This window comes from Sinocyclocheilus grahami, unplaced genomic scaffold, assembly GCF_001515645.1.
Source record: "Sinocyclocheilus grahami isolate Dianchi unplaced genomic scaffold, SAMN03320097.WGS_v1.1 scaffold1096.1, whole genome shotgun sequence".
NCBI lineage: Eukaryota > Metazoa > Chordata > Actinopteri > Cypriniformes > Cyprinidae > Sinocyclocheilus > Sinocyclocheilus grahami.
In genome coordinates this window covers 7,566-22,604 of record NW_015506275.1, presented here as the reverse complement: position 1 = coordinate 22,604, position 15,039 = coordinate 7,566, and the positions used below count along the sequence as shown (strand labels likewise).

General features: G+C 39.4%; 1 protein-coding gene across 1 annotated transcript in view; it reads right to left on the bottom strand.

Annotated features, from left to right (window-relative positions):
* LOC107566725 (protein FAM135B-like) overlaps positions 1 to 15,039 on the bottom strand; it is a 51,154-nt gene that overhangs the window by 32,667 nt on the left and 3,448 nt on the right. Inside the window, exons 2-3 of the mRNA XM_016252252.1 lie at positions 8,627 to 8,718; positions 4,635 to 4,714 (exon numbers count right to left, since the gene is read on the bottom strand). Coding sequence (XP_016107738.1) covers positions 4,635 to 4,714; positions 8,627 to 8,706 — 160 coding nt within the window. The 5' untranslated portion in view covers positions 8,707 to 8,718. The remainder of the gene's footprint in view (positions 1 to 4,634; positions 4,715 to 8,626; positions 8,719 to 15,039) is intronic.

The window sequence follows — 15,039 nt, the reverse complement described above, 5'->3', positions numbered from 1 at the left end:
GTCCGGTGGTTCGTCCTCCCGATCCGCCCACTGCTGCTCACTGGCGAGAGAGGAGGGTGAGTGTGATACGGCTCTGGATTGTCCACAACCCCCCCATTCCCTCAGGGGACCCAGAGAAAGAAGAAATTGCTCTTTTGTCGAGGATTTGGGTACCACTGGCCGTGAGGTCAGTGGCAGAAAAAGGAAACAAAATATTCTCCGCCCGGCCCTCCTCCGGGGGAGGGAGTGGTGCCTCCACCATCTCCCCAAGAGCAACTTCCTCCATCTCTGGGTCGCCCATCTCAGGGCCGCTTGCTCTTTCGCTTACCGCCAGGTCTGGCGGGGGCCTGGACGGGCGGGGCAGCTGCCCTGCGACCGGCTCCCCGGTGCATCTTTGCTGGAGGCTGCTGCGAACGCTGCGCGGGAGCGGGGGCGGTGGCCGGGGGCCGCTCTCGTCGACGAGCAGGCTGGGGCGCTGCCACCGGCGGTCGGGTGGAGGCAGCAGCTGCACGCCGGGGCAGGATGTGTCTGATGGCCTCAGTCTGCTTTTGGGCAGCGGAGAACTGCTGGGCAAAGTTCTCCACTGTGTCGCCGAACAGGCCGGTCTGGGACACGGGGGCGTTTAGGAAACGTGCCTTGTCCGCCTCGCGCATGTCGGCCAGACACAGCCAGAGATGGCGCTCCTGGACCACCATAGTGGACATTGCACGACCCAGAGACCTTCGTCGCTCTGTCGTAACCTTCGTCGCTCGTAGCGCGAGGTCCGTCGCGGAGCGGAGCTCCGTGAGAACTTCCGAGTCGTGACCACCCTCGTGCAAGTTCCTCAGTGCCTTGGCCTGGTGTACTTGCAGCAATGCCGAAGCGTGTAAGACGGACGCAGCTTCTCCACAGGCCGTATACGCACTGCCGATCAGAGTCGACGAGTGCCTACAGGCTCGGGAGGGGAGCAACGGTTTTCCCCGCCAAGTGGTAGCGGCATTTAGACACAATTGCATCGCAACCGACCATTCCACCTGGGGGACTCCCGTGTACCCCCGCGTTGGCCTTTGAGGGTTCGGGACGCGGTGGAAGATTCCACTCGAGCCCGACTCTCTCAGCTGCCCAGAGGGCGGCAACGCTGACGGCTCTTCATCCCCAGAAAAGTCTGGCTTCCGGAGCCTCGGAAGAAACAGGTGGTATCCCCCGGGAGGATCCAGCCTGCTCTCTCGAGGGCTCCGCTGGCTTCGAAGTGCCGGCTGGTTCAGGCATCCCCTTCCTTGTAGGAGGGGAATTCCTCACCGTGACTGTGAGACCAGTCCGCCCACTGCCAGAAAAAGGGTATCCCCGGCTGCCACCAGAGTACTCTTAGAAGGTCAGGAGCAGAACGATAGAACCGCTCGGCTCCGAAGTGAAAAGCTGAATATGCGCTGCATCTGCTGCCTACTTATACTCACGCTGTGATCAGCAGCAGCTGGATGCAATAATCGCATGCCAATGTGCATTGGCTCGTTTAGTTTACACTCGAAGTGGATTGGTCTCTCTAAGCGAGATCCCAATTTCGTCGGTCATCCGACGTGACGTCGAGAGTGACCGACTGAAAGGGAACTTGTAAGGCAGAACGCAACAGATTTTGGTTACACTTTTGTACTGTTTTAACCATTTGAGTTAGTAGAGAGCACAAAGATGCTGAAACACTTCAGTTTAGTCAGCCAGCCAGTTGTCCGGATGGCATTTTGAAACTGATAATGAAATCCCATAAGAGCCAGAATGGCTGACAGATCCAAAATGGCCGCTGATGCCAGTGAGTGTGTGAGTTTGAGTCAAACGAGCAGTGCCAAGACTGAATGTCAGACAGAGGCCACGGGGCTTCTGCTGCCAAATACACACTCACACACTCATACACACACAACTCCTCAATCAAGACATTAAGATACGACAGCCAAAGAAAACTGCTGCGTTATCTCATATGACTCGAGCAAAATGAGCAACTGGGTGAACAGGAAATACTTCATTTATCAATGTGCTAGTTGGATAAATGTAAAAGGGACAAGACAAAAAAGCTTTTATTGATTATGGCTTTGTTTTGAGTCAACGAGATTTTATTTTGTTTATTTATTTTTAAAGAAATTCATACTTTTATTCAGCAAGGATGCATTAAATTGATCAAAAGTGACAGTAAAGGCTTTAAAATAAATATTTCCTATTTTTATATTTCAATTGAAACTATCATGTTTTCCATGAAAATATGAAGCAGCAGAACTTATTTCAACACTGATATTAATAAGAAATGTTTTTGAGCTGCAAATTCAGCACATTTCAGGATCATGTGACACTGAAGACTGGAGCAATGATGCTGAAAATTCAGCTTTACATCACAGAAATTAATTAGATTTTCAAATATACTCAAATAGAAAACAGTTCTTTTAAACTGAAATAATATTTCACAATATTACTGTTTTTACTGGATTGTTGATCAAATAAATGCAGCTTTGGTGGACATAAGAGACTTGCTGACCCTAAACTTCTAAACGACTGTATGTAAAGTGTCTTTTTTTTTGTTCGTTTGTTTAGAACATAAGTCTTTGCCAAGTCAAGTCACCTTTATTTATATAGCGCTTTTAACAATACAGATTGTGTCAAAGCAACTGTACAGCATTAATTAGGCAAACAGGAATTGTGTGCGCTCAAAAAGATCAATACGTTTCCAGGTGCGTAGAACAAAAGGGAGAAAGTTTTAATCCAACAAGTCGCTAAACCATTCCCCACGCTGAAAAAATCTCTGTCTGATCAAAAAAAGGTCCCTCAAAAATCTAGCCTCCACCTTCCATATGCAAGAAGTGAAAAAAGTGAGAAAAGTGCTAAGTGCACCAACCACCAAAGTGCATCAGCAAAAAAACAACAACAACAAGACAGCAGACATCCAACAACAAATGTGTAGTCTTGTCAGTTCCTCGCACATAAACAGCAGATGAAAGTTTAGCTTTACATCACAGAAATTAATTAGATTTTCAAATATACTCAAATAGAAAACAGTTCTTTTAAACTGAAATAATATTTCACAATATTACTGTTTTTACTGGATTGTTGATCAAATAAATGCAGCTTTGGTGGACATAAGAGACTTGCTGACCCTAAACTTCTAAACGACTGTATGTAAAGTGTCTTTTTTTTTGTTCGTTTGTTTAGAACATAAGTCTTTGCCAAGTCAAGTCACCTTTATTTATATAGCGCTTTTAACAATACAGATTGTGTCAAAGCAACTGTACAGCATTAATTAGGCAAACAGGAATTGTGTGCGCTCAAAAAGATCAATACGTTTCCAGGTGCGTAGAACAAAAGGGAGAAAGTTTTAATCCAACAAGTCGCTAAACCATTCCCCACGCTGAAAAAATCTCTGTCTGACCAAAAAAAGGTCCCTCAAAAATCTAGCCTCCACCTTCCATATGCAAGAAGTGAAAAAAGTGAGAAAAGTGCTAAGTGCACCAACCACCAAAGTGCATCAGCAAAAAAACAACAACAACAAGACAGCAGACATCCAACAACAAATGTGTAGTCTTGTCAGTTCCTCGCACATAAACAGCAGATGAAAGTTTGCCCAGAAGCTCATTATAGTGCAGTGATATCAGTCAGAAATCACACGATTCAGACGAGTATCTGAGGCCTCAGCGAATAAACCTGAAGTGTCACTTTCAGAAGCATGCTAACACACTAACTGAATGCAAAATTGGAAGTAAACAGCAGTCCCACAGGTGAATAGGAGTGATTTATTCTCCAAATTGTGTGGTAAGATATTAGAAACATGGTTTCTTGACAGTACAAGTAGATTATAAGGGGCTTTTCGGTGGGTTTTTCAAAAATAGTTATTTTGGCTCTTTCGAACATGGTCTTAAACAGGTGTCATAACAGCAGTGTGTACACTGATAATTGTGTGTGTGTGTGTGTGTGTGTGTGTAGGTAACCCGTGTGTGAGAGATAAAAGAAGCTGTCAATGTTGTGAAAACAGACTATATTTTCACCTGACGCAACGTGACCTGTGGAAACATGGTGCCCTGACTGCCATCAGATGGCAATAAAACTAAAGCAGCCTGTACTGTAGATTAGTTTTGTAGTTTTGTAGTTTTTTGTAGTTTTGTAGTTTTGAGCACAGAGTATGTACTAAGGGGAATCCTCCCAAAACCTTTGGGACAGAGCCCTCGAATGCTCGCATTCATCCGATGGGCTTCACTATCATCCTCTATCTGGCAAAAAAAGGTATGTATAATTGTAACCAAAATGAAGTCCTCACTAACTAATGCATTGTGCACAATAACAGGAGCATTGCTTACAGCAAGCGATTTAATGTTCGACAGTAATTGTCTCTGAAATTGTTGTTTAAGAAGTTAAATTAGTTTCAAAAGTGCTGTTTTAATGTGCCTTTAAAAGGAATGAATTCAGAGATGCATCTCCTCAGGGAGGATTTTAGCTTGCCGACAGTTTAAAACCCTCTCTCAGATGATGCATCTTGAATCTAAACCACCTCTAAAAATATTAGGTCTAACAAAAGAAAAGAATCTAGACACACTCACAAACCGATGTCGCTGACTGATTCGTTGCGTGTTGTTGTCTGACGTGTGAATGCTACACACATGGTTTATAGAGACACTGAGATGAAGAAAGTAAATATATAAAGTTCTCACCTGTGTATCCAGGGGTTGTGGCAGTGATTCTGTGGGGAATCTGAGGAGACACACGCAGACCTGCCCTCACCTGATAGAAGCTGCAATTGACAGAGAATGGTTGACTTATTATAGATTTTATTCCCAGATTACAAAGTGGAATACAAATCATTTGTAAAAAAAGATCCATTTTCATATAAGATTACAGTTAAACAACTGAAAAACTGAAGAAATACAGTTCGTCTGGGGGGGGGGGGACTAGGTGGTTTGCTGGAGTTAAATGTCTAAACTTAAAACGTATTTTTGCTCCGTTTGTGTTGTTTTACTACTTACTAGGGATGGGCGATATGGACTTAAAAATATATCACGATATTTCTGGCATTTATTACGATAACGGTATCAATGACGATAATTCCGGGAATCCTGTTTCTTTAGAGAAAAGTATTATCTTTCCTATTTAACCCAAAATAGGGTGAGCATTAATGAGTAAACACCTAATGTAAAGAAGTTTAATTCATACTGGAAGCCGGAGGGCGCTCTACTGACCACGCTCCAGAAAGGTATCCAGTTATCTTTGAATAAAACGCACAACGTAGATAGAGACATTTTAACTGATGAGATTAGGCCTGTCACGATAACAACTTTTTGTTGTGCGATATATTGCCCCAGAAATAATTGCGATACGCGATATTATTGTCATTTTAAAGACCATTTTATGCTACTGAATATATAATCATATTGTAACAGCATAATAATGCAAGAAGGCCTACACACTTCCAAATGACAATAAACTTTTAATTTTTAAGAATATTTAGATCATGGAAATTAAGTATCAAAATATTAGATACATTAAAAACCAGAATAAATAGTAAATAAACATTTCCTAAAAAAAAAATGGCAAAGTAACAAGTTGAAAAAAAAGAAAAATGCACAAAGAACTTGTATGGAGATTTTTCCATCTACAGATTTTTCCCTGACCTTCTTTTCTCTGTAAATTAAGGGTGCACACTATTGCTGAGAAACACAATCACTACTTAGCAGTCAGATGTCCGTACACACAAAGGCACCGATCCCTAAACAAGACCATATCTGCAGATGACACTTTGTAGAAGCATTTTTTAAAATTTGAACTAGCACCTCATGACTACACCACATTATGTACGAGAAGCTGCAAAAGACACAGGCGCAAGTGGAATGTACAAAACAAGATGACATTAATTTTTAAGTATATATAATGGGCGATATATTGCGTTACCAAAAATTAAAAATTAGTCAATTAAAATTAACAAGTCAAGGGTCTGTAAAATTTTTTTTTTGGTTGTCTCTATTTTAACTGGCTTCTCTAAAAACCATCAATTTTTGGAGGCTTTATTTTTTTTTGCCTGAAATGTTCCTTTAAAGGGGTCATATGATGCTATTTAAATTTTTCCTGTCTCTTTGAAGTGTTACAAGCTCTTGGTGCATAAAGAAGATCTGTAAAGTTGCAAAGACTACAGTCTCAAATCCAAAGAGATATTCTTTATAAAATTTAAGAGTCAACCACGCCTACCTAAAACGCCTCGTTCTAACACGCCCCCACATGTCTACATCACGATGTGGGAAGATTTGCATAATGCTGCCCAAATGTTCACGCAAAGAAAGAATACGTAACTTTAATTATTGCTGTTGCCGCCGCTGCCATGTTGTGGAGTCGCTGTGTTTCGTTGTGAAAGCGAAACTACTTTGTTTGGTCTTCCAAAAGAGGACACAACTAAAAATCAGTGGTTAAGTTGTATTTACAGCACTGTTCCAGATGTTGTAGATGTCAGTAGCACATGCTGAAGCACAAGCATATGAAATGATATAGCCCTTGCTAAAAATGTCAGTAGCACATGTTAAACATATACAGCACTGCACAAGCTATAGATCATGAAATGCATGATATCGCTGCTGCTGCTGCAGGTGTTTAAGTTTTTGTGGTTCCCACCGTGCTTGTGGTTTGCTTGTAGGATGGTTAGATGATGACTGTGTTTGATGATTACTTCAGTGAACATAGCTGTGCTGATATCAGTGCAGTGGCAAGCAGTAACAAAATAATAATAACAAAGACATTTCTAAAATTAATATAAATTAGGTTTGTGTAAACATTTGTCCTGAAAAATTGAGAAGAACATATTTATTCACTTTGTTAATTTTACTTAAAGTGGCTTTTAAGTACATAATATTTATGAAAATAAATAAATAAATAAATAAATAAATAAATAAATAAATGTTACTTTTTTTCCACTGGGAGAAAAAATGGTGTAGAAACTAGTTTTGATTAAGACATTGCTAGTAAATTTCACAATTAATTACAAAGAAACAGATAGTAGCATTGAATTAAACATGACATTTTAAAGTAGAATGACTGAGAAAGTTCAAATGGAAGTTATTTTAAATTGTGATACATTTCATAATATTACTGTTTGTTACTGCATTTTTCATGAAATTAATGCAGCCTTGGTGAGCATAAGAGACATCTTTCAAAAACATATTTTCCAACCCCAAACTTTTGAACGGTAGTGTGTACATAACATGCCAATGTTATTGAATGTCAACCACTGGACTAGCACCAAACTCACACCACAAAGGTCATGGAAGCACAGTTTTGTCCCTGAATCTCAAATGAGTTCCTAGTCAGATCCCTATTTGCCGCATAGTTAAAAATCAGTGACCTGAAAAGTCATTGAATTCCCTCTAGACTTCACCTGCTGCTCGCAGCAAGACTGTAATTGATTTGGCTTGAACCGATGACAGGAACATAATGTACAAAAACAGCAAAAATCAATCATTAATCTACCAGTCTACTGAAGCGAACAGCTTCACGTGACACCTCATGGTCTTAGTGGGGAGATGTATATGAAAACATGGTTTAACACCCAATCAACACAAGCTGTCTCTGTTATATAAGTTATTTAGATTAAACGTGCATACAGTAGATGCAGATGATCCTAAAATAGGTGTCGGATCCACATTTAGAGAAGTGTGTCATTTTTTGCATCACTAGTGGTACCAAATATATTGTTTCCAAATTAGGATTCTTATGTGCTATTGGTCAGACAGATAGTCCCGCCCCAAATTCACGCCATTGGTTGGGTGAATGTTATGTCTGAGCCAATCAGGATGCTTAAATACTTTACACATTTTGTCTGTTACCAATAATGCCTCAGAAATCACACATTAAAAAATTTTAAATAAATAAATATGAAATTGTACGTGAAGCACATTTTCCTTTTCTGTTAACTTACTACATTACATTTAATATAATAGTTTAATTCCGCATTAGATTGAAAATAAGTGGCAGTATAGACATGCATAATGTTACAAAAGCTGTTCTTTTTAACTTGATATACATCAGAGCTTCATCACAGCTGTTTTCAACATTGATAATAATAAGAAATGTTTTTTGAGCAGCAAATCAGGCAGCATATTAGAATGATTTCTGAAGGATCATGTGACACTGAAGACTGGAGTAATGATGATGAAAATTCAGCTTTGCATCACAGGCATAAATTACATTTTAAAATATATTCAACTAGAAAATACTTGTTTTAATACTAATAATATTTTACAATATTACTGCTCTGACTGCCTTTTTGATCAAATAAATTCAACCTTGGTTAGCAGAAGTGACTTCCTTCAAAAACATTAAAAACATCTTAAAACCTTTTTTTTTCCATTAGAGACAATGCATATATCTGCTAAAAGTTCATTTTGTCAGCTTTTTTGGAGTAAACTCACTGTTAGCATAGTTTTGATTTCCAGCTCCGGTCTTTATGCCATATAGCACAGAATGAATGTCACACAATGCCGTCTATTCATTTCATCCAAAAAGAACATGGAAAAATGCCTGTAATGTGACAATTAAACTGATTCAAGCGGCTCGTAGTGTTTATAGGTGATGCTGTCACCATGTGCTCTTCCTGAACAGGTTGTTTAGAGAACAGACGCTTAACGGAGCCTTCATTAGACATACAGAAGAACTCAGAACTTACCCTCTCTGGAAGAGATCCACATTGTGAAACTTGTGCAGCTCCAGCGAGAACTCCACAGTGCCCTGTACTTCCGACATCATCTATTCCATCACCTAGAGAGACAGAGAAAAGTTAATTTGCAGCTGAGCACATCAAGACTTCCATTGTCTTGTTATCTAATCCAGAATGCATTTCTCTCTCAGGACTCTCAGTGTTGCTGTACCGTTGTCAGCTGAACCGGTCGCCCATTGTGAGGGAGTGTGTTTACCATGGTAACCTCAGTGAACACAATCCAGCGACTCAAGAGCCGCTAGAGCTGCATACTCACATGCGTGACTCTGGAAGACACCAACTCTAATTACTCAGGCTGTGACTCATCCCAGACAATATTTGTTCTGAGAACCCGATGTGCCGCTGCCACTCTGCAGCAAACCAATGTACGGCGCGTGGCTCCAAGACGGATGACAGCAGTGGCATTTCTGGACGTGATCCCAAATCATACTTATGACACCATCCGTCTGAGAGACGTGTTAGTGTGTGAGTGTGTGGCAGTAATCATATCTAATGGCTTCTTCCCACACAACAGGTTGTGATGTGAATCCAGTGCTTGTGACATGAGAGGAATGGCTGGAATTTGAGAGGATATTTGCTTTTCCAGACTGACTTTATGGATGAAAAATCTGTCTGTTTTAGACAGCAACACTCAGCAATGATTATTAGCATTCAGTTTGTCTGTCTTTGCCTTTTTGTCCTTCATTATCATTATTACTCATTCTCTTTCAAATTTTGTTTATTGTAGTAAAAGGCATATATAATGACCAGGCCATCATCTAATATCAGTGTCCAGTTGTTAATACAGTAAGTGAGTGTCAATCAGTTCCAAAATTTAGAGTAAATATGTAATGTAAAATGAAACTATAAAATTAATCTTATGAAGAGGTGCCCAGGTCACAAATAACAAAGATGAAAAATGGAAAAATATTTAGAATTTCGAAAGAATATGTATACATATACAGTATATATAAAGTGTTGTCAAGTGATTAATCGCGAAATAAAAGTATATTCAATATGAATTTACATAATATATCTGTGTACTGTGTATATTCATTATGTATATATAAATACACACACATACAGTATATATTTTGAAAATATTTGCATTTATTTACATGTATCTATTTATATTCATATAATTTGTTATATATTAATATATCTAATATATAAATGTAACATATTTTTCTTAAATATATACATGCATGGGTGTGTATTTATATATACATAATAAATATACACAGTACACGCACATGTATGTAAACACAATTTTTTTGCGATTAATCGTTTGACTGCACTAATATATGTATATGTGAATTAGAATATATTTCATATCATTTCAGAGTTATATTTTTCCTTGTTTTACCCCCGTTTTAGTTCCTGGTTTTCCATATTTGGTAATTTTCCTGTTTTTGTTTATTTAATAGGTTATTCCGCTCACCTGTGTTTAATTATCCTGTGTATATTAGTTCCTGTCTGTTCCTTAGTTCTTCGTCCGGTCTACTATTTGGTTACACGTGTTTGTGCTAGTTCCCATGTTGTATTTTCCCCTTTGCATTTTGTCAATAAAGACAAGAGTATCCCGTGTCTCCTGAGTACTTCCAGCAAGACACATCATGACAGAAGACCGGACCAAACAAGATGACTGCGGCTGAAGACAGACTTTGGTGTCTGCGGCAGGGTGGTCGGGAGTTGGAGAGGTATGTAGAGGAGTTCCTAGAGCTCTCCAACCAGGTGAGCTGGTTCAACGCTGCTCTCGGTGTCTGTTTTCGGCTGGAGCGTGATGATGACGTAATCGGCTGCAATCTTCCCACGTACAGTTTTCCCCTGATCCAGTTGGTTAATCAAGTCCTTTATTTAAATGGTGTAAGTCTCAAAGTAGAAGAGGTTCAGAGTGATCATCATCCAGTCCCTCCCGAAAACCACCGGGCCTTGCCAGCTCACCCCTCGCTAGGACTCTCCACATACCCGGCCAAATGTTCCGACCAACCATCTCCTCCCAGCAACGTCTCTGTCCTTAGCCCAGAAACGCCGGCCATTCTCCAGTCAAGCCCGCCGGCCATTCCCCAGTCGAGCCCACCAGCCACGGCTCCCTCAAGCCCCCCGGCCTCTTCTCAGTCAAACTCGCCGGCTGCCACTCTCTCTAGCCCGCCGGCCGCCGCTGACTCAAGCCCGCCGGCCCGATGCACCCTGAATCAAAGGAAGGGACTGCTCTCTGCCCTCATCCTCGGCCCAGAGCTTGCTCCAGTGTCGGCTCCAGCCCCAGAGCCCACTCCAGTGTGGGTTCCAGTCCCCGAGTGTAGCCCGGAGAGGGTTCCAGTTCCCATGTCCAGCCCAAAGAGGGCTCCAGTTTCCACATCCAGCCCAAGGAGGGCTCCAGTCCCCAAGTCAAGCCCAGGGAGGGCCACATTTCCCGAGTTAGGCCTACAGAGGGTCTCTGTAACCGACATTCTCTGCAAGGATTTTTTTTTGGGGGGGTAGTAGGGGTCCGTCCGTGGAGGCCGGGCCGAGTGCCGAGGACAGGCCCCCTGTGTTCCCTGCTCCTCCATGGCCTCCTGAACTGTTTGCTCCGCGATGGCTTCCTAGTCTGCCTGCTCCACCATGGCCTCCTGAACTGTTTGCTCCACCATGGCCTCCTTGTCTGCCTGCTCCGCCATGGCACCCTGAACTGCCTGATCCGCCATGGGTTCCGGATATGGCCTCCAGAGCGCCCACCCCCCCTCCCTGGTGGATATGTTACGGCACGGGACATGCCTTTCAGGAGGGGGGAGTTATGTCAGTGTTTTGGACTTGTTTTTCCTTGTTTTACCCCTGTTTTAGTTCCTGGTTTGCCATATTTGGACATTTTCCTGTCTTTGTTTATTTAATAGATTATTCTGCTCGCCTGTGTTTAATTATTCTGTGTATATTAGTTCCTGTCTGTTCCTTAGTTCTTCATCCGGTCTACTATTTGGGTACACGTGTTTGTGCTAGTTCCCATGTTGGATTTTCCCCTTTGCATTTTGTCAATAAAGACTGTTCAAGAGTATCCCGTGTCTCCTGCGTACTACAAGACACATCGTGACAATATATATATTCTCATTACTGTGAAACAACAAAGTTGTCTCCTCATTACTTTTACACAGAAAAAAAATATGGCAGCATTTGTTATACTGCCTTTCTTTCATTCATTCAAAATTAATTCAGCTTAATTGAAAAAAATGGGAAAACAATATTTCTTCTGTAATAAAGAAAAGAGAGTATTTCAACAATGAGAATCATCATTAAAAATATTATAATATATATAAGTGCTATAACAAGTCTCAGTTAGCTTAGCAGAGTACACGTAGCAAGGGTTTAAAGGTTTTTTTTTTTTTATTATATAATAAATAAAAATAAACAGATAGAATAGAAAATTAATAGAGCAAGCTAGTATCAGAGGCCTTTTTGCTTTGTTAATTGTATAATAAATAAAAAGAAAACAAATAGATAGAATACAAAAGGATTAGAGAAGCTAGTGTTCGTTTTTTTTTTTTTTTTTAAGAAAACAAGCAGTTAGTAAATGAATGGAGTGCAAGTCTAAAAGGGACCAGCTTATTTTAAAGAATAGAATTAGAACAGAGAGTGCAGGAATATAAAGGAATATATATAGTACTTATAATACATACGTACTATGACTGTGGTTACAATTATTCATGAAAATCATACATGAATACATTCTAAGGTGCATTAAATCACAATTAATGCATTCAAATACTTTTAAAATGCTTTATATAAAAAGGCTTCAAATAAAATGTTAAGTCTTAAAGTCTTAATGCATCTGATTGTTTTACCATGTCATTTTTACAAAACTGGATTCTGTACAAACGGGATTCTTTTATAATACTGGATTCACTGTATTAAACATGTAATGTAGAGGGGTTGTGTGATTTAATTGTAGCCTAAACCTTTTGAAATGTTTATCATTATATATCGGATACCGTTTCACTTACTTTATAAGGCTTAAGTGTAAACATAATGACCAGAAACACTCCTGTGGTTTGCCATTGGTTGAACAAACAATAGCTCCGCCCAAATTCATACCATTGGCTGAGGCAGATGTCATCTGAATGTTTAGACAAACACTGATTACTTGTAGTTCTTTTGTACTGTAGTAAGGTAGAAAAATACATCAAATGAATGTACCGCAAAGCCTTATTTACTATATTCACAGAGGAACTACAGCTAACACGTGTCCCTGTTTTGCATCCTCTCATCTGTTTTCTGAAGCAGTGGGTGCAGCGCCATGTGACAGCTTCCTATTAATAAACAGATGATTAAAATGTTTCAAAACCGCGTGAGCCATAGTAAGGAAAACTACAGGAGCTTCACTGTCAGTCATGATGGGGAGCGCAATGTTTCTGTTAGCAGTGATGAAATATTGATTCAAATGCCATTCCTGCAGACATCAACGGAGGGAGTGGAAAAAGCAAACAATAAAGGAGGCGGGATCTGTGCGAGTGTGACGTAGCATTAGATGGCTATTATTAGTGGTTTAGTGCTCGGTCTCAGTATGCCGGGGTAAAGGTTAACAGCTCTGGAGCTGCAGTCACCTTCCACTGGCAGCTGATGCTGAGAAATGAAAAATATGTTTCCTTTGAAACGCTGCCCTTGCGTTAACTGACACAATGTTCCATCGTGTTGGCTTCACTGCCCCATTCAATATCCTGAGAGCCCGTTCGAGACGGGCCGGAGAGCATTGACCTCTGCAGCTGCTGGAGCAGAAACAGAGGGCATTATGGGTACCGGTGCTTAATTTGAAAGTACAGTACTCATGCGCTGTAGAAAGACTTTTGTACCCAATAATAGAACAGAAGAATATTGTAGAATAGCATTAAGTTGCTTGCATCTAGTAAATATATAAGTATAGAATAAAACAATAGAATAATATGACGTTGCAATATGTAAATGCACATGCTAAATACATGTAGAATAAAATAGAAAATTTAAAAGTTGATTTAGATAAATGGATCTGCTAAAGTGAATATACAACAGAAAAGCTGAATTCATCTAATGAATGAATATAATAAAATAGAACATAACAGAATTATATAAAGGTGCTTTGTGTAAAAGGATTTGCTAAATAAATACATATAAAATACAGTAGAATTACATGAAGTTGCTTTAGGTAAATGTATGTAGTAAAAATAAAATAGAATGTAATAGAATAATATAAAGTTAATTTGTGTATTTGCTAAATTAATAAATATAGAATATTCATCTTATTGTACTTCAACGAATTCCATTTACGTAGATCAACTAAAATAATATAGAATTAAATAAAACAACAGAACAATGTAAAGTTGCTATATGTGAATGCATATGCTAAATAAAAATAGAATAGAATATTAAAAAGTTGCTTTAGGTAAATGCAGCTAGTAAATATAGAATAAAATATAACATAATAGAATAATTCAAAGTTTTGTGTAAATTAATCGGCTAAACAAAATAAAATCTAGAATAATACGTTGCTTGTTGTGTAAATGTGTCTGCTAAATTAATAAATATAGAATATAATAGAATAATATGGTTGAGGTAAACTCACCTCCTAATGAATAAAAATAGATCAAATAGAAAAAAAAATTGCTTTGGGTAAATGCATCTGCTGAATAAGTTAATACAGAATAAAATAGAATGTAGCAGAATAATATGAAGTTGATTAGGTGAATTTTAAAAGAAATAAAATAGATTATAACAGATTACTTTCTATAATTTTAGGTCTCAGTAGATTTGCCCAATATTTTTTTTTTATCTGCTCAGTTAATAAATAAAATGAAGTAAAAAAAAATAAATACAAATCTAATAAAGTTTGTGAAAGGAACAAGGAACCTGACTAATCTGCTTGATTGATTCATGCTACAGGATTCATATATGTAAGATTTACTCATGTAATTCGATTTAGATAGAATGACATGATGAAACAATATTGGTTTAACTGAGTTCACTACTTCCTTTACAGGCAATAATCACACACAGCGGACGTTACCAGATATTAAACCGCTATCAAAAATCTTGTTTGCAAAGGAAGTCTGGGAAATGAACCTCTCGGTGTGTTTGGACTGTGAAGGGTTCAGTTGACTGGACACCTTTAATATTCTCAGAGATCTGCAAAAATTATGGAATTGTAACCGGCATTTTCCAGAGTTCACTTCCAGCAATATTCAATATTTTTGCACAAGAGTGTGTCTGTGAGCAGTCATAAATCTACTGCTGACTGAAGACACTTGCTCGACTTGTCTGCTTAATCAATTCTGCAGGTCGTGGGCTTGCTGTGAGTGAGCTATGATTTAATTCTGGCTAGAGTGAAGAGCCTTATGGGCCTGTCAGGTTGTGTCTGTCTGTGTGTGTGTGTGTGTGTGTGTGTG